The sequence below is a fragment of the Mandrillus leucophaeus genome, unplaced genomic scaffold (assembly GCF_000951045.1).
Source record: "Mandrillus leucophaeus isolate KB7577 unplaced genomic scaffold, Mleu.le_1.0 Scaffold150, whole genome shotgun sequence".
In the NCBI taxonomy this organism is placed as follows: domain Eukaryota; kingdom Metazoa; phylum Chordata; class Mammalia; order Primates; family Cercopithecidae; genus Mandrillus; species Mandrillus leucophaeus.
The window spans coordinates 112474-136939 of NW_012101477.1; the positions used below are offsets into that span (position 1 = coordinate 112474).

At 41.9% G+C, this 24466-nt stretch overlaps 1 protein-coding gene across 2 annotated transcripts in view; it reads left to right on the top strand.

The window, feature by feature from the left end:
- The window catches only part of CHD6 (chromodomain helicase DNA binding protein 6), a 133435-nt gene that overhangs the window by 97311 nt on the left and 11658 nt on the right, over positions 1-24466 (top strand). For both annotated transcript variants that reach the window (XM_011974957.1, XM_011974956.1), the window contains exons 26-32: positions 12134-12194; positions 12870-13086; positions 14561-14769; positions 16136-17710; positions 20821-20972; positions 21373-21579; positions 22520-22972. In XM_011974957.1, coding sequence (XP_011830347.1) covers positions 12134-12194; positions 12870-13086; positions 14561-14769; positions 16136-17710; positions 20821-20972; positions 21373-21579; positions 22520-22972 — 2874 coding nt within the window. The remainder of the gene's footprint in view (positions 1-12133; positions 12195-12869; positions 13087-14560; positions 14770-16135; positions 17711-20820; positions 20973-21372; positions 21580-22519; positions 22973-24466) is intronic.

The following is a 24466-nucleotide window of genomic DNA, read 5'->3' on the forward strand; positions in this document are numbered from 1 at the left end:
AGAACCAATCCTCCGTGGATACAGAGGGCTGACTCGGAAGTCCTCCTTTATTCATGGAGGATACCCGAAATTTCAGATAGTACCAAACCCTGTATAAACTGTGTTTTCTCCTATATAAACATACCTATGATAAAGATTAATTTATAAATCAGGGACAGTAAAGGATTAACAACAACAATAATAGAACAATTATAACAATATACCGTAATAAAAGTTATGTAAATGTGATCTCTCTCTCGCCCTGTCTCTCCCCAAAAATATCTTAGTGTTTTCGGACTGTGGTTGACCAGGGTAACTGAAACTGTGGATAAGGGGGACCTAGGTAGTATGTGATGCGTTTTTTTTACTTTTATTTAGAGGCAACACAGACAAAGAAGACAATGCTGAGGACAAAGTAGATGGCCTCCAGAAACAAATGGTGAGTCAAATGTGCAGTATTGGTTGTCTACACTGTCTTTCATATTAAGAAAGAAATTCCTATTCTGGTAGTGATCTGGGGGAACTTGATTGCATTGCTACAGTTACATTGCATTTTCCTCAACATTTTATTATAAAAACTTAAAATATACAGACTGCAATTGCATTTTTATTCTAATTAAACTTTTTATTTTGAGATAACTATGTATTTCAGAAGCAGTCACAAAATATAATACAGAAATCACATATACTTTTTATCCAGTTTCCCCTCATAGTGACGTCTTGCAATATTGTAGTACAGTATCACAATCAGGATACCGATATAGATAGAGTCAAGATACAGGACATTTCCATGACCACAAAGATTCATCCTGTTGCTGTCTTATAACCATATCCTCTTCCTTCTGCCTTCACCCCTCTTTAAATTCCTGGCAACCACTCATCCGTTCTCTATTTTTTATGATTTTGTCATTTTAAGAATGTTCTATAAATGGAATCATACAGTATGTAAACTTTGGGGATTGGCTTTTTCACACAGAATAATTCCCTGGGATTCATCAAGGTGGTTTTCTGTATCAACAGTTCATTCCTTTTCACTGCTGAGTAGTATTCAGTGGTTTGGAGGAACCACAGTTTGTTCAACCATTCATCCATTGAAGGACATCTGGGTTGTTTCCAGTTTTTGACTATTAAGTCCACTGTAAACATTTGCATATAGATTTTTGTGTGAACATACATTTTCATTTCTCTGGGATAAATGCCCAGGAGTGTAATTGCTGGGTCATATGATAGTTACATGTTTTGTTTTTTAAGAAATTGCCAAATTGTTTTCTAGAGTGGCTGTACCATTTTACACTGCCACTAACAATGCATGAGAGATCCACTTTCTCTGTATTCTCCATCCTCACCGACATTTGGTGTGGTCACTATTATTTACTTGAGCCATTCTGGTAGGTGTGTATAATATCTTGTTGTGATTTTAATTTGCATTTCTCTGATGGCTAAATGATGTTGAACATCTTTTATGTGTTTAATCGCCATCTGTATATCCTTGTCAGTGAAATGTTTATGTCCCTTGCCTGTATTCTAATTTCATTGTTTTAGTGTTGATTTTCTAGAGTTCTTTATATATTCTAGATACTAGTCTTTTGTCAGATACGTACTTTGCAAGTATTTTCTCCCACCCCGTAGGTGTGTGTTTTTAGGGAGGATCCCTTGAGCCCAGGAGTTCAAGACTAGCCTGGACAACATGGTGAGACCTTGTCTCTACGAAAAATGTTTTTAAAAAAATGAAAAATCAGTTTGGCCTATTTGTGGGTTCTATTTCTGAGTTCTCTGCTGTTTTCCATTTATCTATTTGTCTTTTTCCTCTGCCAGTAGCACATAATCTTGAGTTCCGTAATACCATAAGGTTTAAAATTTGATAGATTGATACCTCCCACATTTTTCTTCTTTTTCAAAATTGTTTTTGCTTTTCTTGTTCCTTTAGCTTTCCATATAAATTTTAGGATAATCTTATCCACAGAAACTGTTGCTGGGATTTTGATAGGCATTGCTTTAAACCTTTATATCACTTTGGGGAGAATTGGCATCTTCATTGAGTTTTTACAGTACTGAATCTTACTATATACCTCTTCATTTACTTTTTTTTTTTTGACTTAGAGTCTCACTCTTTCACCTAGACTGGAGTGTGGTGATGCAGTCATAGCTCACTAAAGCCTCGACCTCCCAGGCTCAAGTGATGCCCGCAGCTCAGCCTCCCAAGTAGTAGGGACCACAGGTCCTACCACCACACCTAGCTAATTTTTTCTATTTTTCTATTTTTTGTAGAGACAGGGTCTTGCTATGTTGCCCAGGCTAGTATGGAACCTCTGGGTTCAAGCATTCCTCCCTCTCCGGCCTCCCAAAGTGCTGGAATTACAGGCATGAGCCATTGTGCCCAGCCCTTTTCTAAGTTTTTGAGGTGGGAGTTTCTGTATTATTGATTTGAAACTTTTCTGCTTATCTAATACATGCATTTAGTGCTATAAATTTCCCTCAGCCTTGGTTTAGTTATGTTTCATCAATTTTGCATTGTATTTTCACTTGCATTCAGTTTAATGTATTTTTTTAAATTTCCCTTATTCCATGAATTATTTAGGTGTTTGTTATTTAGTGTCCAAGTGTTTGGAGATTTCCCCATTAACTTGCTGTTACTGATCTCTAGTTTGATTCTATTATAATCATTCTCTATGATATCAGTTGTTTTAAATTTATTAAGTTTGTTTTATGGCCCAGGTTATGGTATATCTTGGTATACATTCCATGGGCACTTGAAAAGAATATGCATTTTGGTGTCGTTGGATGCAGCATTTCATAAATGTTGACTAGGTCCTAATGGTCGATGATGATGTTGAGTTTTTCTGTATCCTTACTGATTATCTGTCTAGTCGTTTCATCAGTTGTTGAGAGAGGAATATTGAAGCCTCCAACTATAATTGTGGATTTATTTATTTCTCCTTTCAGTTCTATCAGTTTTTGCTTCATATATTTTGCAGCTCTGGTTGGTGCATACACATTTAGAATTATATGTTCTTGCCGGGCACGGTGACTCATGCCTGTAGTCCCCGCACTTTGGGAGGCCAAAGAAGGCAGATCGCTTAAGGCCAGGGGTTTGAGACCAGCCTGACCAACATGGTGAAACCCCATCTCTACAAAAAATACAAAATTACCCAGGCATGGTGGCGCATGCCTGTAATCCCAGCTACTTAGGAGGCTGAGGCATAAGAACCACTTGAACCCGGAAGGCAGAGGTTGCAGCGAGCCATGATCGTGCCACTGCACTCCAGCCTGGGCAACAGAGCGAGATTCTGTCTCAAAAAAATGTATAGAGAGAATTACATGTTCTTGCCAAATTGACCCTGTTATCATTATATATAATGTCTCTCTCTTGTCTCTGGTAATTTTCTTTGTTCTGAAGTGTACTTTATCTGATAAATTAATATGGCTACTTTCCCTTGATTAATGTGTGCATAAATATAACTTTTTTATTCTTTTACTTTCAACCTGACTTTATTGTATTTGAAGTAAGTTTCCTATAGAGAGCATACGAGTAGATCATAATCTTTAATATGCTCTGCCAGTCTCTGTCTTCTAGTCAGTATTATTCAGACCATTTACACTTAATGTAATTATTGATACATTAAAGCTTAAGCCTGTCATTTTATTGTCTTTGTTTTCCCTGATTTTTTATTTTTCCTGCCTTCCTCTGGTTTACATGAGCATTTTGTATGATTTTTTTCTATTTATCTATATTTTTTAGCCTTTTAATGCTTCTAGGTGTTTCGTATATTTATATGTAATGTATCACAGTCTACTAATACTATCATTTTATCAGCTTAAGTGAAGTGTAGAAACCTTCCATTTTTGTTCCTTTATCCTCTCCCATTTGTGATATAGTTGTCTTAACCATTTCTTATCAGATAATGGTAAAATTTTTGCCTCAACTGTCAAACATCGCTTAGAAAACTCAAGAGGAGAAGGAAAGTATGCTATATTTACCCATATTTTTTTTACTGTGTTCTTTTTCTTCCTAGTGTTCCAAGATTCCTTCTTTTATTGTTTTCTTTCTGTTTAGAGAAATCTCTTTAGCTGTGGTAGACTAGAGAACTGTCAGTTCTCTTAGTTTTTCTTCATCTGAGAATGTCTTAATATCCTTCGTTTTTCTCATCTGAGAATGTCTTAATGTCCCCTTTATTCCCCAAGGATATTTTCACCAAATGGAGGATTCTGGGTTGATAGTTCTTTTCTTTCAGCTCTTAATGTTCTGCTGCTTCCTTCTGGCCTCCATGGTTTCTGATGAGAAATTTGTCATTCAAGCTCTTTTCCCCTATTGGTAATGTGTCTTTTCTCTCTTGATGCCTTCAGGATTTTTTCTTGGACTTTAGTTTTCAGAAGTTTATGATTTTATGTGTTTATGGATTTCTGTGAGTTTACCCTATTTGGAATTCACTCATCTTCTTAAATCTGATTTCTGTCATTTGCTAAATGTGAAGCGTTTTCAGCCATGATTTCTTCAAGTATTTCTTCTGCCCTGTCCTCTTTCTCCTTGCCTTCTGGGATACCAATAAAATGAAGATTAGATATTTTGTTATAGACCCGTGGGTCTCTAAGGCTCTGTTCATTTTTTTTTCTGTTATTCACATTGGGTACTTTCCATTTTTCTGTCTTTGAGGTCACTGATTCTTTTCCTCCTCCATTCTGCTGTTGAGCCTTCTGTTGAGGGTTTTGGGTTTTCATTTTTTGTTTTGGTTTTTGTTCCAGTTTATTGTACTTTTCAAACCTAAAATTTCCCTTTGAATCCAAAGATTATTTGGATCTTTGTTTCTTTGCTGAAACTTTCTGTTTTTTTCATTTGTGGCAAGCGTGTTCAGAATGGCTCACTGATGACTGTGTTAAATTCTTACATCAGATCATTTCCTCTCAGCATTGGCCTCTTTTGTCTTTTTTTCATTCAGTTTGATTTCTTCTTGGTTCTTGGTATGTGATTTTTTTTATTGGAACCTGGACATTTTGGACATTATATTGTGAGACTCTGGATCTTATTTAAACATTCTTTTTCAGCATCTGTCTTGGCAGGGGAACAGAGGTGTGGAGATGGGGGGCACCTTGTTTCTGGGAGGTGGAAGCAAAAATTCATGTTCCCAGTCTGTTCCCATTAACCCCTAAAGGGGATGTTTCTCATTTCTTTGAGCAGGGATGGAAGTTTAGCTCCACCATGGGTAGGGGTGGGGAACCTCATTACTACCTGTCAAGGTTGAAAGTCCTGACTTCCTGCTTAGCTTTTTCTGATACCACCCCAGCAAGGGAATGGGGTACCCTATTACCAACCACCTGGAAAAAGTAGAAGTCTAAGCTCCCACTCAGCTGTTGCTGCCATTGGGTAGAGTTGAGACACAGTTTCTTCTGCCTTGTTAGGCTGGGGTATAGCAGTTATTGTCTTAATATTTTCTGTGTTCCTAACCTGCTAACCTGCCTCTTCCTAGTCCTTAACTAGAGAAAGCAGGAAGCAGGCTTGCTTCTTTTTTTTTCTTTTGAGATGGAGTTTTACTCTTGTTGCCCAGGCTGGAGTGCAATGGCATGATCTTGGCTCCCTGCAGTTTCTGCCTCCCAGCTTCAAGTAATTCTCCTGCCTCAGCCTCCCAAGTAGCTGGGACTACAGGCATGTGCCACCATGCCCAGCTAATTTTTTTGTATTTTCAGTAGAGATGGGGTTTCACCGTGTTGACCAGGCTGGTCTCAAATTCCTGACCTCAGGTGATCCACCCGCCTCAACCTCCCAAAGTGCTAGGATTACAGGTGTGAGCCACTGCACCTGGAATTTTTTTCTGAGGGCCTTTTTTGTCTGCCTCCTTTACCATTTCCAGGTAGCCTGCTTCTTTACCTCCAAATCTAGGATATAAGAAGCCAAAAAAAAAAAAAAAAAACAGGGTTTTTTTCATCATGTCATTCCTTGGGTCCTGAGGTCTCTAGTTTGTCCTTTTTTTCACCTTTCAGAGTTTTCTTACGCTTGTTTCAAATTTAGTATCTAGACGGTTTAATTGTACTTAAAGAATAGGGAAATGCATCCCAGAAGCGGCAGTCTGTATTGCATTTTTAAAATGAGTTTCTGAGATTTTGCGAAAGCAGACTGAAACCTTACCTGGGCCCCAGCACCATGTGACCAAATTTTCTCTAGCATCGAGTAATAGAGCAAATGTTAGAATATTACGGATTCTGGATCCCAGAAGTTACTGTAGCATTGTCCCCAAGTGACTCCCCTGCGAGGGTCCTCCCTCTTCTTCTCCTGATTACTACCCAAAAATTATCCATTATTTTCCATTCTCTTCTGTTGATTCTAGCTTGCAGAATGTATTGTATTTACTTACTTTGGCCTCCATCAGCTCTGACCCCTGTAACAGTAACAATGGCATCCCTTTCTTAAAATAGATAATAGTAATTTTTCAAAGATGTGCTTCCCTGTGTCCTCAAGCTTTGAGAAACAGTGGATTGAAGCAAATCAGCATGAAGCTTCAGACACCGGTAACATGAAGAAAGTTAGGTTCTTGTCTTGACAATTCAAATCCATGTTCTGGGCCGGGCACAGTGGCTCACGCCTGTAATGCCAGCCTTTGGGAGGCTGAGGCGGGCGGATCACGAGATCAGAAGTTCGAGAGCAGCCTCACCAACACGGTGAAACCCTGTCTCTACTAAAAATATAAAAAATTAGCCAGGCGTGGTGGCATGCACCTATATTCCCAGCTACTCAGGAGGCTGAGGCAGAGGTTGCAGTGAGCCAAGATCGAGCCACCGCACTCCAGCCTGAGTGACAGAGCTAGACCCCGTCTAAAAAAAAAAAAAAATCATGTTCTGCCATTTCAGTCCCTAGTTTATATTATTTCTTGTATGTGTAATTTGGGGTGTGTTTTCCCTGTAGAAACAACTCAAGTACCAAAGAAATGAACGTAATACCTTATTCTCATATGGAACTTGACTCTTTTCAAACCAGGTACTCCATTTGTTTAAGCTGATCCTCACCTCACCCTGTCTTCATTTGAGGGCTGAGAAAACTTTAGGCCTCCCTGAAAGTTATAGGACTTGACCAAATTCTCACAACCACTAGATGACAGAGCTAAGACTTGTAATTCTCTAGATATGCCGGCATTCTTTGTTGTAGTCAAGTATTCTTTTCGTAGTCCAGACAGTAGAGAGCATTTCAGGTGTGCGTTTATGCCCCTTCCTCCCAGCAGCAGCTCATGTGAAGAGGCCAGCCTCTGAAAGCCACTGACGTCAAACTGGACATGCTTAGGAGGACACTGGAGGGCCATGGCAGAATCCATAAAATTAACTTAAGTTCTCTTATATATTAGGGTTAAACTCTGGAAGTACTTTTGTATTCATTTACAGAATTAACACGTGTATGATTTCTTTTGCTCTTCACATCCTTAAAACCTGGGGTATAGAATATCATCAAAAGCAGATGAAATGGGGAGTGGGTTTCCCCAGATTCTGAGGTGGACAGACTATAAACAGATTCACCTTGACTTCTAGTCCGCATGCTCAAACCACACACATAGAGGGATGGCCAGCATCTGAGCCAGGCCTGCTGCCCACCCTGCTTCACTCTTGCTCCCTGCCTCCTGCACTGAAGACACTGTTTGGGTGTTTCTTTCTCCCAGTTCTGTCCTCAGGCAGAGTTAAAGAAGCCCAAAGCATTGTGTAAAAAGAGCCTGTTCATCAGAGCAATTCCTCTGAATTAAACAGACCTCGGCATAGAAAGGGAGCCATTTAGCAGATTGGTAGAGTCTTAGCATTACAAGGAGCCCTGGCACATGCCTGAGTGGTCTCAGTGTGGCATTCCCTCTTCAGCAGGGCTGTCAGGGGGCCGTTCAGGTCGACGAGGGACTCCCGGGAGTTCATGGGGAAAACAAGAGGAACATGCCACCTTCTAAGGGAGTCTGTTTTATTGTTGGATGATACTTCTTTTTACCACACCAGAAATCTGCCTCCCATCTGGTTCCATGGGTTCCATCTAGCTTTCTTTATGGTACTGTTGTTTTTCCCCTCTCTGATAGAATTTTAAATTGCCTGAGACCAGCTCATGACCTTAATATCTTTACATTTCTTTTCAGGTGAAATAGCTCTAGTTCCTCTATATCATATCATCTCCAGAGCCCTTGCTATTCCAGCACCTTCCAGAGCCCACAGTGGTTGTTGTCCTCTTAAAATGTGGCATTCAGAGAGTCATAGAATGTTAGAATTTGAAGGGAGATTTGAAATGATCTAAGTTACAGCTTCCCCCACCCTCTGTTTTAATACCAGTAGCACTTTTGATGGGCAAATCGTTACAGATGTCAACGTGCAGCCAGATTCAATGAACCTACAGAAACCTTCTAAAGCAGTTAGTCTAAAAGTATATTTGGGTTGGAATGGTCTGGAGCCTGGAATTGTAAACAAAGTCTTTCTCTATCACAGCCAGTATGTGGGGAGAATAACACGTCTTTTAACAGAAATAGCAGTAAGTAACAGCACAATTTTCATTATTGTAATTATGCTGTCAAAAGCATGCATGTCCGTGCTGTGCCACAGTTCCTACCATAGGTGGCTGTGACATCTCAGGTGCTCTCTGAACCATGAGGTCAGTGCGTAAAAGGATGAGGTCGTGGCCAAGAGCTTGCAGGAAAATTAATGCCTAAAATGGCCAAATTCCATTGTACAAAAACTTTAATGAGGAACTGAACAAGCACCCTCTTCTTGTGAGTTAGGAGTTTGAGGGTTCTGTGAACTCAAATACTAGTATTTGTGTATACTTTCATACTTAAACAAAGCACACTTCCCAGTCTGTTAGGCATTATTCTTATGCCCATTGTGGAGATGAGGGAGCTCAGGTTTTTGTTGTTGTTGTTGTTGTTGTTGTTGTTGTTGTTGTTTGAGATGGAGTTTCGCTCCTGTTGCCCAGGCTGCAGTGCAACGGCGCAATCTAGGCTCACTGCAACCTCTGCCTCCTGGATTCAAGCGATTCTCCTGCCTCAGCCTCCCGAGTAGCTGGGATTACAGGCGTGCGCTGCCACACCCAGCTAATTTGGTATTTTTAATAGAGACAGGGTTTCACCATGTTGGTCAGGCTGGTCTCGAGTTCCTGACCTCATGTGATCGACCCACCTCGGCCTCCAAAAGCGCTGGGATTACAGGCATGAGCCACTGCGCCCAGCCGAGGGAGCTAAGTTTTAATCAGCTGCAAAAAAGTCGTACAGCCAGGGGACATAAGAGCGGTATCTCCCCTGCCCTCTTCTTTTTCTATATTCTGCAATCTTTCCATAATAAAATCCTCGAATATTGTCTTAATGGCATTTGAGGTTTATCTACTTTCCACCTGAAGATTATGCCATTCTCCATTTTGCAAAAGAAGAAATGAGCTTGAGAGAGCTCAAAACAACTTGCCCGAGGCCAGAAAGCCATGGATCATGGGACTCCAAACCACGTGTGTCCTCAAGATGGAGAAATTGCACATTGTAACCAATCAGTGTGCTTTGTTGTTGACATTCTTGTCAGCACTCTGGGGCCCTTCACTCTGAGATGATTGATTCATACCTCTTCGAAGATGAACATTTCTTTCAAGTTGATTCATGTAAGCAGAAATTGAGGTAGCAAATATTAGACTACATAGTTCAGATGCAGGGCCTCTGCATGCTCAGGACTGTCCCTGCTACAGCACCTCACACACTCACATTAAACTGGTTATTAACTAAAAGTCTGACATCTTTTTCACTTGAGCTACTAACAAACTAGGTCCTCTTCATTCTGTCATTTCTAGACAGAGGAAGTACCTTCAAGAGAATACAGGAACAGAAAAACACTATGAATACTAAAAGCTTTCCTTACTTGAGAGTTTTGCCTAAAACTGTTCCTGTTTACTAACTGTACCAACAGCTGGGCGCGGTGGCTCACGCCTGTAATCCCAGCACTTTGGGAGGCCGAGGCGGGTGGATCACAAGGTCAGGAGATCGAGACCACGGTGAAACCCCGTCTCTACTAAAAATACAAAAAATTAGCCAGGCGCTGTGGCGGGCGCCTGTAGTCCCAGCTACTCGGGAGGCCAAGGCAGGAGAATGGCGTGAACCCAGGAGGCGGAGCTTGCAGTGAGCCAAGATCACGCCACTGCACTCCAGCCTGGGTAACAGAGCAAGACCCCGTCTAAAAAAAAAAAAAAAACAAAAAACTAACTGTACCAACAGAAACTACTAGGTGGACTGGAAGGGAAGCTAGCATTTGCTGTGTGCCTGCCTCACACCAAGCTGGGAGCCTGCTCTCATGGACTTGGGGTATGATGATGCCCATGTCAGCCACCACTACATGGCAAGAAGGAACATGGCAACTCTGGGGCCTGCCACCCGTGTTGTGCAGACTGTAGAACATTTCTCAGCTGGAAGTACTATACTTACACATTTCAGCATTCAAAGAATCTTCACAGATACCATGGGGATATTTAAAAGGTTCTCTCTGGCAGGAAATTATATAAGGCATAGTAGGTTGTTTTTTAACTGCCTAAAGAGTAGGGTAAGATAAGATGGTATATTTAACTGCCACGTCAAAATGGTACAGTAGATCAGCCCTGGGTTTTCACTCTTCATTAACATTAGATAACAGGAGACAATTCTGGCCCAGGCAAAGGAGATTAGCTAGTGTTCCCCACTTCTGTTATAAATACGTTTTCACTCTCCAAAACACATTTTCATCTAAGACTCTCTTGTCCTTTTTTAGACAGCTTGACAGTTGTAGGTGTTGGTTCTCAAATCAGATTACCTGTATTTGAATCCCAGCTCTGCCACTTTCCAGATGTGTGACCTTGGGCAAGTTACTGAACTTTTCTAGGACTTGTTTTCTGCATCAGTAAAATGAGCATAGTAATGGTTTCTATCTCATGAGACAGTGCTGATAACTAAATGAGATGAGCCATGCAAAAGGTTTTATGCAATGCTTAACACATAGTTCTCAGTAATATTAGCTGTTATCACTGTTCTGCGTAAGAGAGAAATTCATTCAGAAAATGGGCTCCTGTTCTTTGCGTGGTATCAGGGGCCCAAAGAGAGCATTTTGAATTTTCACTGTTGGCAGTCGTGGGTGTCTGCATTCCTATCATGCTAGGTTACTGGTCTCCCGTGTTGTGTATTCCAGGATGTAGCAAGTAAAGGACCAGAGAGTAAATACCTTGGGCTAGAAGGCCATATGTGGCTTCTGTTGCATATCCTTCCCTTTTTTTCACTCTTTAAAAATGTAAGAACCATTCTTAGCTTGAGGGCCACACAGAAAGTCTGCAGGCCGCAGTTTGCTGACCCTTCTCTCTGACCCTGTGCTCTAGGAAAGTCTTGAATCCTGAGGTTGTTCTGTACTGTCATTCAGGTCAAAAGATGCTAGTCAAAATATAATGTTTTGGTGTTGAAATTAGAGTCCAGTTGAAAAATAGCACAATCACTTGTCTTACCCCTCAAATTCCCACCTGAATTATATATATAAGGAGTTTTTAAAGTTCCATTCCTGAGACCAAGAAGGGTTTGTGAAGGAATCCATTAAAGCAGTTTGACACATACACCGACTGGGCAAGCTCAGTGCTTGTGATATTACTCCAGATTCACTTAGAGCTCAAGTCATGATTTTAATTTTAAATTCCTGGGGTTTTGCGCCATCAGGTTTCATGTCTGGAGCAGTAGTGTTTTATGAAAATAGTGTCTGTTGCTGTGAAGTAAGTTAACCATAATGAACACGAACATGACACTTTTTCACAGCAAAAGAACAGAAATGCAGGCACAACCTTTATGAAATGAAATGACAGTATTAAATTGCAAGTGATGATGGTAAGGCAAATATTTAAATTCGCAACTAAAATAGTACTTGTAAAATGTAATTGCCAGAGAGTGTGCCAGTTCATCATTGCTCAGGCTGATTTTTTTACAGGCAGAAGCATTCCACATGGTTCCAGGAAAAGGAAAAAAAAAGAAAAAACTTATTTTAAATAAACTGCTTTCTGGCTCTTTTAAGATTGTACAGAAGTAAGCTTTCTCAGGTCCTACCTTGGTCTGAGTTGTTCGTGGGCAGGGGACATCTCTTATGCGTGATGCTTACTTTTTCCGTATCAAGACTTTCTGAGCTGGTTTCTTCCAAGCTGCAGTTTTGCTGATCGGATGGCTTTATTTATCCCTAGGAGAGTTCCAGTGATGGAGGTGATGGCATTTTTGGCGAAAAGAAGGATGACAGCCGGGCAGGTGAGACTATGTCCTTCTGAAGGCATAGGAAAGTAAGGTCCTAGTTTGTTAGTTATCATGGAGTTTATATATAATTAACATGTAGTTTTTTAAGGAGGCTCTTTTAAAAAGCAAAATAAGTTGACCTTCATCAAACTCCCCTGGAGTCACACATGGAGCTTTAACATGGCTCTAGTTTCCTCTACCTGGCATTAAAATTTGAAAGTGAAGTAAATGTTAGTATCTTAAGTTAGAATAGGGTCTGAGAGGTAAAAAGCAATTGTGATGACATTGATTTTCTTTTTTTAAAGAAAGATTGGGGGGGTTGGTTTAGTTTGGTTTGGTTTTTGAATTTTCTGAATTCAGACATGACAGGAGCTTTGGTAATTGGAAAGCCCAGGCAACAAAGGGTCTGCTCATTCCTGTGCTTTAGAGCAAAGTCCTCAGATCACTTCTGCCACCACAAAAGGTACTTCTGTGTTTGAGAGATAACAGAATTGACCACAACATAAGCTGTATCTAAGGCAAAATTGCAGCCCTTCCAGCCATGCCTAGTTCCTGGGCCAATTATTAAAACAGTAACTACTTTGAGTAAGTTATTGAGTCAGCTTTGTTTTTATTTAAACAAAACCAAAAGACAGTCATTCCTGTTTTAGTTCTGTTTGTAAATACTAATATCCTCACTGATGTTTGAAGCCCAGGATGGCTCCGACCCAGACAAATCGCCCTGGCCAGTTTCATCCGCCCTCACAGCTCGTCTCAGACGTCTGGTCACTGTTTACCAGCGCTGCAACCGCAAGGAACTGTGCCGGCCTGAAATTCTGGGACCAGGTAGCCAAGGATACTGGGTTCAGGAAGAGATGTTCAGGAGAACCTCAGAAATGGACCTCATCAACAAGGAAGCCCAAAAGAGGTAAAAGCCAGTGGCCAAAGGGGCATGCTCAGCCACCGACTGGGTAACGTTTTCAAAAGGTGAAGCTGGTAGCTTGGAGGGCGAGTATATTTCTGTTGTCTTGTGAAGTTAGGTTATCTCCAGAATTCATTACCTTCAGCCTTCAGTTGTGATGGTGTCATGGTGACAGGAGTCTGATGAGGTCTAGGAACACCCTACCCTGTCTTTACAGTTTCCAGATTTTTGTGATTTTCTAACTTGACACTCTTCCCTAAATTAAACCCCAGTGTCTGGGGATATGGTTAAGAAACACCATAGTGGAATGTGTCAGACCCTTTCAGACCCCCTAATTCTTTTAGTAACAAAGGGAACATTGAAGCTGTCTTATAGCTAAATCCTTATCAAGCCTTCCAGGGCAATAAATACCATAAAATGCAAGCCCAAAAGGAAGGAATAAATTACCAGCAGTTACTTGCCCATCTGAGAATTAAGCTCTAAAAGGCTTACAGAAGGCCAGCATAGGCTAGGAATCGTGCCACCAGAAGGTATCAACGAAGCTGCAATTCCTTGAGTCATATGTCTCTATCCTTCTGATGAAACATCCCGTGAATTAAAAGAAGACTGCATAACAAATTCAATTTCTTCTCTGTACTCCTGACTTATGAAATTTGATACTTCAGGGAATATATTTCTTCCTTCTTACACATCTCTAAAGAGAAGAACCAAAGCCACTTCTTCTCTGCTTCTCATTCTTTCTCTAACCCCTCACCCTGTTACCCCCATGCCTAGCTAGACTCCCTCTGGATTGGAGAGCACCCTGCCCAGGAGCCCCACATAAAGGCTATGGTGGTATATAATTATCCACCTCCCTTAAGTCATTGACTTACTCGTATAGGATATAAAGACTAGAGGACTTTTGTGTCCCAGAGAAAATAATTGTCATGGACAACCTACCTACATAAAACCACAAAGAAAAGCAGTATGAGGTGGGGAGGCAGGGGTTGTGTCACTGAAGTAGTCACTTCCCTTCAGGACACCAGTAAGTTGAGGAGGTTGAATTTAATGGTCTGGAAGATCCCTCCAGGATTCTCTGCTTCTATATTGCCATACAGGTAAAAAAAAAAGGCTAGATATTTAAGTATATATAGTATTTTTTAAATATTCATCTTCTACAGGCAGAAGTTAACTAGGTGATTCCTAAAATTGATGAATCAAGAGATAGCAAGTGTATACCTGGTTTAGACATAGGGAGGTAAATACCAGAAGAAAGAGCTGAAAGATTTGGAAGTGATTACCTCTTTGGGAGTAGGATAATAGGCTGTTTTCATTATAAGCCTCTCAGCCCAGTTTAACTTAAATAAAAATAACAAAAGAGACAAACCAGCTCTGCCTCCTTTCTTGACTTCATGGGCTTTCATAGTAGGCTCTCAATAAGCAGTTATTGGCTTTCAAAAAGAAGAAACAGCTCACTCTTCCTTTCTGATTAAATCTCAAGGTGGACTAGGAGAGAACAAGCAGACTTCTATAGAACAGTGTCTTCCTTTGGTGTTGTTTACGATCAAGAAAAGAAAACCTTTGACTGGACACAGTTCCGCATCATTTCCCGTTTGGACAAGAAGTCGGATGAGAGCCTGGAACAGTATTTTTATAGTTTCGTGGCCATGTGCCGGAATGTCTGTCGTCTACCCACATGGAAAGATGGCGGTGAGAAAACTCTCAGTATATTGTCAGATGATACAAGGAAAGAACATTCTGATTTTCAAATTGCAGAATTACTTTAGGTATACCTATTAAAACTAGAGTCTACATGAGGAATTTAGGTAAAGATGAGTGGGCTTTTAGAAATTCATAAACTTCTAATTGGATCCACCTCATAAAATAAAATCTCTCTCCCAAAATGATGTAACTTCAGTGAAAGTTGAAATTCAGCTTAAAATGTCACAAATATTGAGAGACTATTAACCGCGCTCTCCAAAGTATACGGGGTTTTTTTTTTTAAGTCATGTTCAGATTTATCCTACTCTGAATTTTGCACCTTCCTTAGATTAAATCTTAATAACTTTAAGTATTTCCTCACATGTCGACTTGTAACTATAGAAAGTAAGTGGCTGTCACTTAAATATCCCCTGATCCAATAGAGAACCCTTTTGAAAAATGTCTTCCTGGTTGACACTTGCAACGCCTGCCTTTAGCCTCGTAGTTGTAGATGGAGTTCCTCTGGACCATGGGACAATATTTTAGGAAAGCTAAAGCAAACATTGAACCTACTCAGTGTGGGTTCAGGGCTGATGGCAGCACGCACAAGATGTCCCAGCCTTTGCCTCCTATGTGGCAGGGCTAAAGTGGTGTCATCCAAGCCAGGGAGCTGAATATATTGGAAAGATGTGGACCTTGGAGTCACACTGACAAAACCTGGATTTAAATCCTGGTTCTGTCACCTGGAGCAAGGTAGTTTATCTGAGCCAATTTCCTTATCCTTGAAACAGGACAGGCATGATGATGATATGGTGGGATTTTCATGAGAACTAAGTAACATGTATAAGGTACCTAGTGTAGAATACAGTGGTGTGATCACAGCTCACCATAGCCTCAAACTCCTGATCTCCCAGATCCTCTTGCCTCAGCCTTCCAAACAGCCAGACTATGGGCACATGGTACCATGCCCAGATAATTTTTTTTATTTTTTGTAGACTTGGCAGAGGGTGTCACTTTGTTGTCCGGGCTGGTCTTGAACTCCTGGCCTCAAGCGATCCTCTTAGCCTCTGCCTCTCAAAGTGCTGGGATTATAGGCATGAACTACTACTATACTATGCCTGGCCTAGTACATGCTTATTTAAAGGAAACTAATACTATTTTCAGAACTGGAGTTTTTATGCTCTTCTTTCACACCCCTTGGGTCTGTCCTTCCATTCTTTTTCAGTTTCCTGTTTTAGCAAGGGCCCACACACCTACAGCTGCCATACTGAGGAGCCAGAGAGCTAAACTCCACGGCCAGAGATGCAGGGGCTCAGGTGGGCGGAAGTGTCTGAGGCCACCTTAAGTGATAGGCTTTATTTTCCTTTTTCTCCAGGTCCCCCAGATACCACCATCTACGTTGAACCCATCACTGAGGAACGTGCTGCAAGAACTCTGTACCGCATTGAACTGTTACGCAAAGTTCGAGAGCAAGTGCTTAAGTGCCCTCAGCTGCATGAACGCCTCCAGCTGTGCAGGCCCAGCCTCTACCTCCCAGTCTGGTGGGAGTGTGGGAAGCATGATCGAGACCTGCTCATCGGCACTGCCAAACATGGGCTGAACCGCACTGACTGTTACATCATGAACGACCCCCAGCTGTCCTTCCTGGATGCCTATAGAAACTATGCCCAGCATAAAAGATCTGACACCCAGGCACCAGGAAATCTCTGTTGTCTTTACCAGACCAACTCCAAATTATATGAATCTCTTACATATACTCAAATGAGTAGGACTTCAGAGTCCCTTGAAAATGAACCTGAGAATCTAGTGAAAGTAGAAAGCAGAGATGATCATCTCAGCCTGCCTGATGTGACTTGTGAAAACTTTATTTCTAAAGTTCAGGATATCATTTCCATCAACCATGATGAAAGCCTGCTGCCTGAGTCCTTAGAGAGCATGATGTATGGTAAGAAGGTGCTCAGCCAAGAACCAGGCTCTTTTCGGGAGAGCCCAAGTACCAATACAGAATGTAGAAAAGATGTTATTACCATCTCAATAAGCAAAGATGGGAACTGCCAGCCTGGTGGCCATGAGGCAGAAATAGCTTCCGGCCCCACTTTTATGGGTAGCTTAGAAGCAGGAGGAGTAGCTCAAGCAAACATCAAAAATGGAAAACATTTGTTGATGTCTATTTCAAAGGAAGAGGACCTCTGCTTCAGTGAGGCAGGACAGAGACCCGAAAGCATCAGCCAGCTGGAAGCCAAGTGTTTAGCTTCCCCTTCCTTGAATCCAGGAAATGAAAGTGGGTTTGTAGATATGTGCAGTCTTAGTGTCTGTGACTCCAAAAGAAACCTGTCATCAGATCAGCAATTAATTGATTTATTGGAAAACAAAAGCTTAGAAAGTAAATTGATTTTGAGTCAGAACCACAGTGATGAGGAGGAGGAAGAGGAGGAAAACGAGGAGGAAAACTTAGCCATGGCAGTAGGCATGGGGGAAAGGCCAGAGGTATTGCATCTCACAGAGCCCACTATTGACATCTCAAGGGAAAAGAACCAAGGCTTCCATGCAGATGAAACCAAGAAAGGAAGCTTAGAGGTGGCAAACCAGACTCCTGGACTACAGAGGGCTTTCCCGCCTCCAGCAGCCTGTCAATGCCACTGCAAACACATGGAGAGGTGGATGCATGGCCTTGAGAATGATGAATTTGAAATCGAGAAACCCAAGGCTTATATCCCAGATCTGTTCAAAAGCAAAACCAGTACTATCGCCATGGAGGGTGAACCCACTGCTGTTGCATCAGAGCCGTTTAAAGTGAAGCATGAGCTTTTAAAAGAACCTTGGAAAGAAGGTGCAGAGGGGCAAAAAGTTTTCCCCACATATCCTCTCGAAGGAAGTGAGCTCAAAGCAGAAGACATGGATTTTGAGAATAAAGATGAGTATGATAGAGATGGAAACTGCCATAGTCAAGGTACAGTATGTAGGATCTTGTCGTATTTTGGATAAACTAGTTCACACATGACGGGGGGTTGGATTTTGGGGGAGAGAGTGCTTCGTATTTTTACAGCTTCTGAAACAGACCTGCCTGCCCTCACCAAAGGTCATAGGCCTTGGACTGAAAATTCAAATAGCTTAGTAACTGTGGTCATGTTGTAGAAAATTGAAGAAGATCATAGACAATCATAGCACTTTGGCTGCCTCACCCATATAATTTGGGCAGGGGCTTGTGTGTTTTCATTCAATAGATGCTATGTATGGTGTTAAGGGGAAATAGTTTGTTCTTCCCCTAGATAAGGTGCTTCAAACTGGCTAAAGTGGAACAGCCTTGGGATGTTAGGAACTTGCAGTTTAATATGGGGGCAGTTAATTTTTCAGGAACTGAATAAAAATACAAATAAATTTGATCTTTGTTAAGGTGGGCAAAAAAGCCATTTGTTCATGTCATTGTCAAAACTGTGTGACTTAAGGTCGGTGCATTTGGTTTAGATTCCTTTCAGTACCTCAAAAGAAATAAAAAGTTTACAGCAATAAAGAAAATAGATTTGATCCTTTTAAATAGGGAGATCTTAGATAAGGGTTCAAGCTAGAAGGAATTTCAAAATGCTAAGAATCTAGGTGACCCTGAGATTCTATGGGCTTTGCAAGAATAGACATACAGTGATTAGGGATTGTGAGGAACAACAGCAACAAATGATTATTAGCTGTAGTTTTAATTTTTTTCAGATCCAAGAAGGCCTATTAGGGTGAACAAAAAACCAAAAACAACTCCCTTCATGCCTGGTCCACTGTGATGCTGAGGCGTGTGGACAGACACATCATCCCTTTCTGGGGCACTGATTTTATGTTAAAGAGGGAAAGAAAAAGGAGCTAAGCTAAGTCCCCCAAATTATCTAGCCTTTTTTTTTTTTTTTGAGACAGTCTTGCTCTGTCACCTAGTCTGGAGTGCAGTGGCACGATCTCAGCTCCTGCAACCTCTGCCTCCTGGGTTCAACATCCCAAGCTGGGATTACAGGTGTGTGCCACCACGTCCGACTAATTTTTGTATGTTTAATACAGATAGGGTTTCACCATGTTGGCCAGGCTGGTTTTGAACTTCTGGCTTCAAGCAATCCACTTGCCTCAGCCTCCCAAAGTGCTGGGATTATAGACGTGAACCACTGCACCCAGCCTCAAGTTATCTAGCTTTTTGTTTTTAAACTCCTTGGTTTTATTCAGAACTCTTGGGAAGAGTTCTGAACGCAAATTAAAACTTACACACTAGCTGAGATAAAAACCGAGACGCCAGATTGAAAGTAGCTTGATAGAATTGTAACCTCAGCCAACCCAGAAGGAACCAGTCTGCAACTATGCCTGATTCTCCTCACGGCAGGCCACGAAGCATTGCTGCCATGTGTTGAATTATAAAACCCACATTGCTTTTTGAACCCTGTTGTGGGTAAAAATCAAATTGTCGGTCCTTGGAAACCCAGGCAGTGAAGTGAGTACAAGGTACGGTGTAGAGGAGAAATTGGGTTCCTGAACTGGTATCCTGTGATGGCAGCATCAGCCTTGCTAAGTCAGAGTAGAGGAAGCAGTGACCTTAATAAGCTTTGGTGAGCATCATGTGCACGTGTGGGTGGGAGTCCCTTTCACTGATGGTTTTAAAAGTGCTTCTGAAGACCTTGGAAGGGATCCTCCACACATACGAGGTGTGGGACAGGTAAGGCAGAGAAGCTTAGCTCTGCTTTCGAGACTAGAAATCTACAGTCCTGAAGGAGCAGTAATTAACTGGTACACCTGTCAGGGCCCAGGTCTCCTGGCTTTTTCCAGGTTTTCTCTCTCACATGATTTCACTTTTTAAAAAAAAAACTTTCAACTCCTCTGCTTAAAACCTTTCAGTGGTGGTCCCCCATTGAACCTAGAATAAAATCCAAATTCTCTATCCTGGCCTACAGGACTCAGCATGTTCTAGATGATTTCCACCCCTCTAGCCTCATCTTTGTACTTTTCACCTGGCCCTCACTTAGTTCCTCAGCATGTCCACAATACCCTTCCCCGTTGCCGCCTCATCTTCATGGGACTTCCCTCCTCCGAGAGACTCTCTAACAACCTACTTGAGTAGGTTCTTCCCTGTTGTTCCCTATCATGGCACTTGGTTTCTTTCCCTCGATAGCACTTATCACAGCTTGTAATTGTAGTTGCTCTTTTACTGTCACTGCTTTCCTGGCTGTATTCCCTCATAGGGCCGTAAGAACCTTGAGGGCCTGGGCCGTGTCTGTCTGACTTATCCTGAGTCCACCAGGCCTAGCAAGGCCCTGTTTTTCATGGTCAGGTCGCTGCATTTCCCTAGGAGACTTGTTGCATATTCAAAAGTGAAATATCCACATTTCAAAGGATGGATGCTCCTTGTCATCGAACCAAGAAAGAGGTCAACAACTTTTCCTGCCTTAGATGTTTTGCCATTGTCTGTTCATTTCCTGTAAGTGGATCTTTGAAGATCTATTCACGTTGATGATAAACTTTCACCATTACTGAAGCTTGAAAGAATAAGTTGCATGTCCATTTCTTTCCATGAGTGAGGTAATTGAAATGTTCTGAGTTTCTTGGCATCTTTTACATGAATCAGGTCTGTCTGACATTTGTTGTAAGCTTCCTGACTTTCATTCTTTCTCATATTAATCACCCTCTTGCTGTTCCATTTCATAGACTGTCCCTTCAAAGATCTCAAAGTATTAGAATATTCAGCTTTCCCTTGACCACTACACTGAGTGAGAAGCCTCTTTGTGATTAGTCATCCCCTTTCACTCTTGGATACACAAGAAAAATTTCCTTTCTCTTTTCTTGTGTTGGGATGTGGATGCAAATGCTCACTAGAGGACTTGCCTTGGGAGCCCCAGAGCAGGATTTGCTTTTATGGCTTAACTGATACGGTTCTCCTAGAAATAGAAGATATCATAATTAATATTCCATTTAAAATAAATTAGCACAGAATAAGCTAATTTAAAAAGAAAAAGGAAAAGATCAGGATAGCCTAATCTCTCAGATCACTATTATCTCACTACGACAATTAAGTGTCTGAGTAATTTTTTAACCTCTTCCCAGATTATCCAGGGAAGTACTCTGAAGAGGAGAGCAAGAGCTCAACATCGGGCATCGCAGGAGACATTGGGGATGAGCTACAGGAGGCTCGAGCTCCCACTATTGCTCAGCTGCTACAGGAGAAAACTCTCTATTCCTTCTCTGAGTGGCCAAAGGTATCCCAGAGCTTGCATTTCCCACCCCGCCCCAAAACCATTCTCAGCTTTGAATTGTTTTTAAACCTTTTAGAAATAGTTCTGAACAACAAACTCAGAAATGTTTAATACCTTTAAAAGGTATTAGTTATGTAGCATTTGAACATTAAAGATACACGCACTTAACTAATTCGACTGTAAGATGAAGGTGTCAGATTGTCCTCATATTTATAGTGCCATGGCTTTCATTTGTATTGTCCAGACTATGATTTTTATTTTAAGGCTTATAAAGTGAGTATGTTTGAGTGTGCTCTTTTCTTATCGACTCTTTCTGGTGAAAAGCTTGACCCTTGATCTCAAAGGATTTTGTGAGTTTAGGTAACTCGATCCTTATTCATCAGAGCTTTATCCTTTTTTCTAGGACCGCGTGATAATTAACCGCCTAGATAATATCTGCCACGTGGTGTTAAAGGGGAAGTGGCCCTCCAGCCAGCAGTATGAGCCCTCAGGCACACTGCCCACCCCGGTGTTAACCAGCAGTGTTGGTTCTCGAACCAGCCTCTCAGAGCCGGAAGCAGCAGAACACAGCTTCAGCAACGGCGCAGCATTGGCGGCCCAGATTCAGAAGGTGAGCCGGCAAGAATGGAGTGACCACAAAACAGAGAATGGTGGGCATGTTCCACGTCTCAGTTGAGTTCATTCATTCAGCAAATGTTTACTGAGTAGATAGAGGTTTGTTTTGCCAAGCCATTAGTGTTGATTGGGGAATTTAGACTTTATCCTGTATGCAGTGGAGAGCTAGTAAAAGTATTGGAGAAGGAGAAGGCATGATGAAAGCAGGGGTTTGCAGCTCACCTAGAGTGGTATACAACTTGGCTAGGAGGGCCAAGCAGGAAACTGATAAAGAGAAGTTCTAGACCCCAGTTGGTTCAGAGTGGATACAAAGATGGGGGGAACTGACAAAGATGATTCCATGACCAATAAATATATAAGGAAAGGGAAGCATGAATGGAACAGTGTGGTTGACCCTTAGAGAACTGAGCCAACAATGGAAGTTGATAGAAATTAGGGAAATCAAGGCAGGAGTGAGCGTTTTGGTGGGGGTGATGAGTTTTGAGATACATTATTAACATGCTGGTTCTCATGCTCAACTGCACATTGCAGTCAGCTGGGGACCTTGTCAAGCTAATGATTCTGATTTAATCAGTCCGGAGTGTGTCCTGGGTACTGGGTTGTTTTAAACTTCCCAGATGATTCTGATGCACAGCTGAAGTTGAGCATTCCTGAGTTATCATCTTGCAACACCAAATGTAGTTCATGGACTAGCAACTTTAGCAGCACCTGGAAATCTGTTTAAAAAGCAGACTCTCAGGCTCTACCTCAGACCCACTGAAGTAGAATCTGCATTTTAACAAGCTGTTCAGGTTTGAGGAGGCCCGAGTTAGAAGAACTCCTAAAAAGATGATTGGAAATAATATGAGGCCTAGGGAAATCAGGCCTGGAGAAAGAGCTGGCGTGCAGCCACTTGTGTGGCATTCAGACCTCTCTTGCTGTTTGTGTGTTCACAGGAGAGCTTCTTAGCTCCAGTATTCACAAAGGATGAACAAAAGCACAGGCGCCCCTATGAGTTTGAGGTGGAGAGGGATGCAAAGGCTCGGGGCCTGGAGCAGTTCTCTGCCACCCACGGGCACACCCCTATCATCCTCAATGGCTGGCATGGGGAGTCAGCTATGGACCTCTCCTGCTCATCAGAGGGGTCCCCAGGAGCCACATCCCCTTTCCCAGTGAGCACCAGCACCCCTAAGATTGGGGCTATCAGTTCACTTCAGGGAGCCCTTGGCATGGACTTGTCTGGGATTCTGCAAGCTGGCCTGATCCATCCTGTGACCGGACAGATTGTCAATGGAAACCTCAGAAGAGATGATGCGGCCACGAGGAGGCGAAGAGGGAGGCGGAAACATGTTGAAGGAGGGATGGACCTCATCTTTTTGAAGGAGCAAACACTTCAGGCAGGAATCTTGGTGGGTATCGAGGTCATTAGATTAAAAACATTCACGTTTCTACACTGAGACACAAATCCTTCTTCCTCAGACACAAAATAATAATTTGTGGATCTTTTATCTCTATTTCAGTTGTCCTGCTTTCTTTTCTCTTATTATAAGATGCCCTCCATCCTCTGTAGAACTAGATAGTTACTAACTCATTAATGGCGCTTAATCTGCTTACAGCCTGGAGAAATGAGCCAGGAGGTCTTGCCATTTCAAATAGGAACAACCCCGCTCCTCCAGGGTTTCAGAAGAGCCACTGTTGACGGCACGGCAGAGCAAGATGGCAGGGTTGAGTGTGCAGCGGCTTTTCTCCGGGGTAGTGAGGCTCTCCGAGACTGGGGTATGGGAGAAAGAACAGGAGTCAGGGCTACCTGAATGTGACCCTGGCTCTTCTGCTTGACTTACTGGGTGACATTGGGCTACAACTGAGCCTCACTTTGCTCCTCTATAAAGTGGGGCAACAGCATCTGCCACGGAGGGTTGAAGATTCACGGAGATCATGCTAAGACAGTTTGTTCCAAACTCAAAGGAAATCATTTGCAAACAACAGAAAAGGTCAGAAACCGTATACCTGGCCAAGAGAGATCCCTTTTATGCTTTGTTTGATGCTTAATGTTGTATTTTGGGTTTTCCCATTTACTGGATTTTGAGAATCCATTTTATGTTTTCTTATTTTAAAAGGAATAGTAATAGCTAGTACTTATTGAGTGCCTACTACTTACCATGTTCAAGGCTTTACATGATTATCTTGTTTGTTCCTCACAACCACTCTGAAGATGGGCTTGTTATTCCCATTTTATAGATGAGGAAAATAAGGCTTTAAAGCATTAAATAATTTCCCCCAGATTATCCAGCTAGTAAGTGACAAAGCAGGAAACCAAACCAAGGACCTTGTTCTCTAGGGGCTGAGAACTTTACTGCTAAACCATATTGCTTGGGTTATGTCTTCCTCTTAGACTTCCAAAGTAATTTGGGAAGCTGAAGTGACACGTCCTTTCCCTGCTCAATCCTGCAAGCTTTTAAGAAGTTCGTTACCTTTTTTAGATGTGCAACACCATAGTTTCTCTATAATGATCATAGAATTCCAGTGGAATGACCAATAAAAATTTTCCCTCTTGTCTTCAGAGTATTTTTTTAATTTATTAATGCAAACACTTATTTAGCATTGACATTGTTACAGACCCTATTATAGGCTTTAGTAAAACAGAGGTAAGACAGGCATTCAAACTATAGAGGGTGAGTAAATTGTGGTATGGCGTTTTCGTTACGTGAGAGAGCTAGGGACAGAGTGCTGTGGGGACAGGAGCTGGAGCAGTGAGTGCTGCCTGGGACAGTGGGCAGTGGTGACAGAGGAGGAAAACTGAATCCGGCAGTCAGGATGGAGTTAAAGTGTACCAAGTGGACAAGAGCGGGAGAGGAGCTCTCAGGTGAAGGGAACACCAAATCACTTGCAAGAGCTTATGTGTG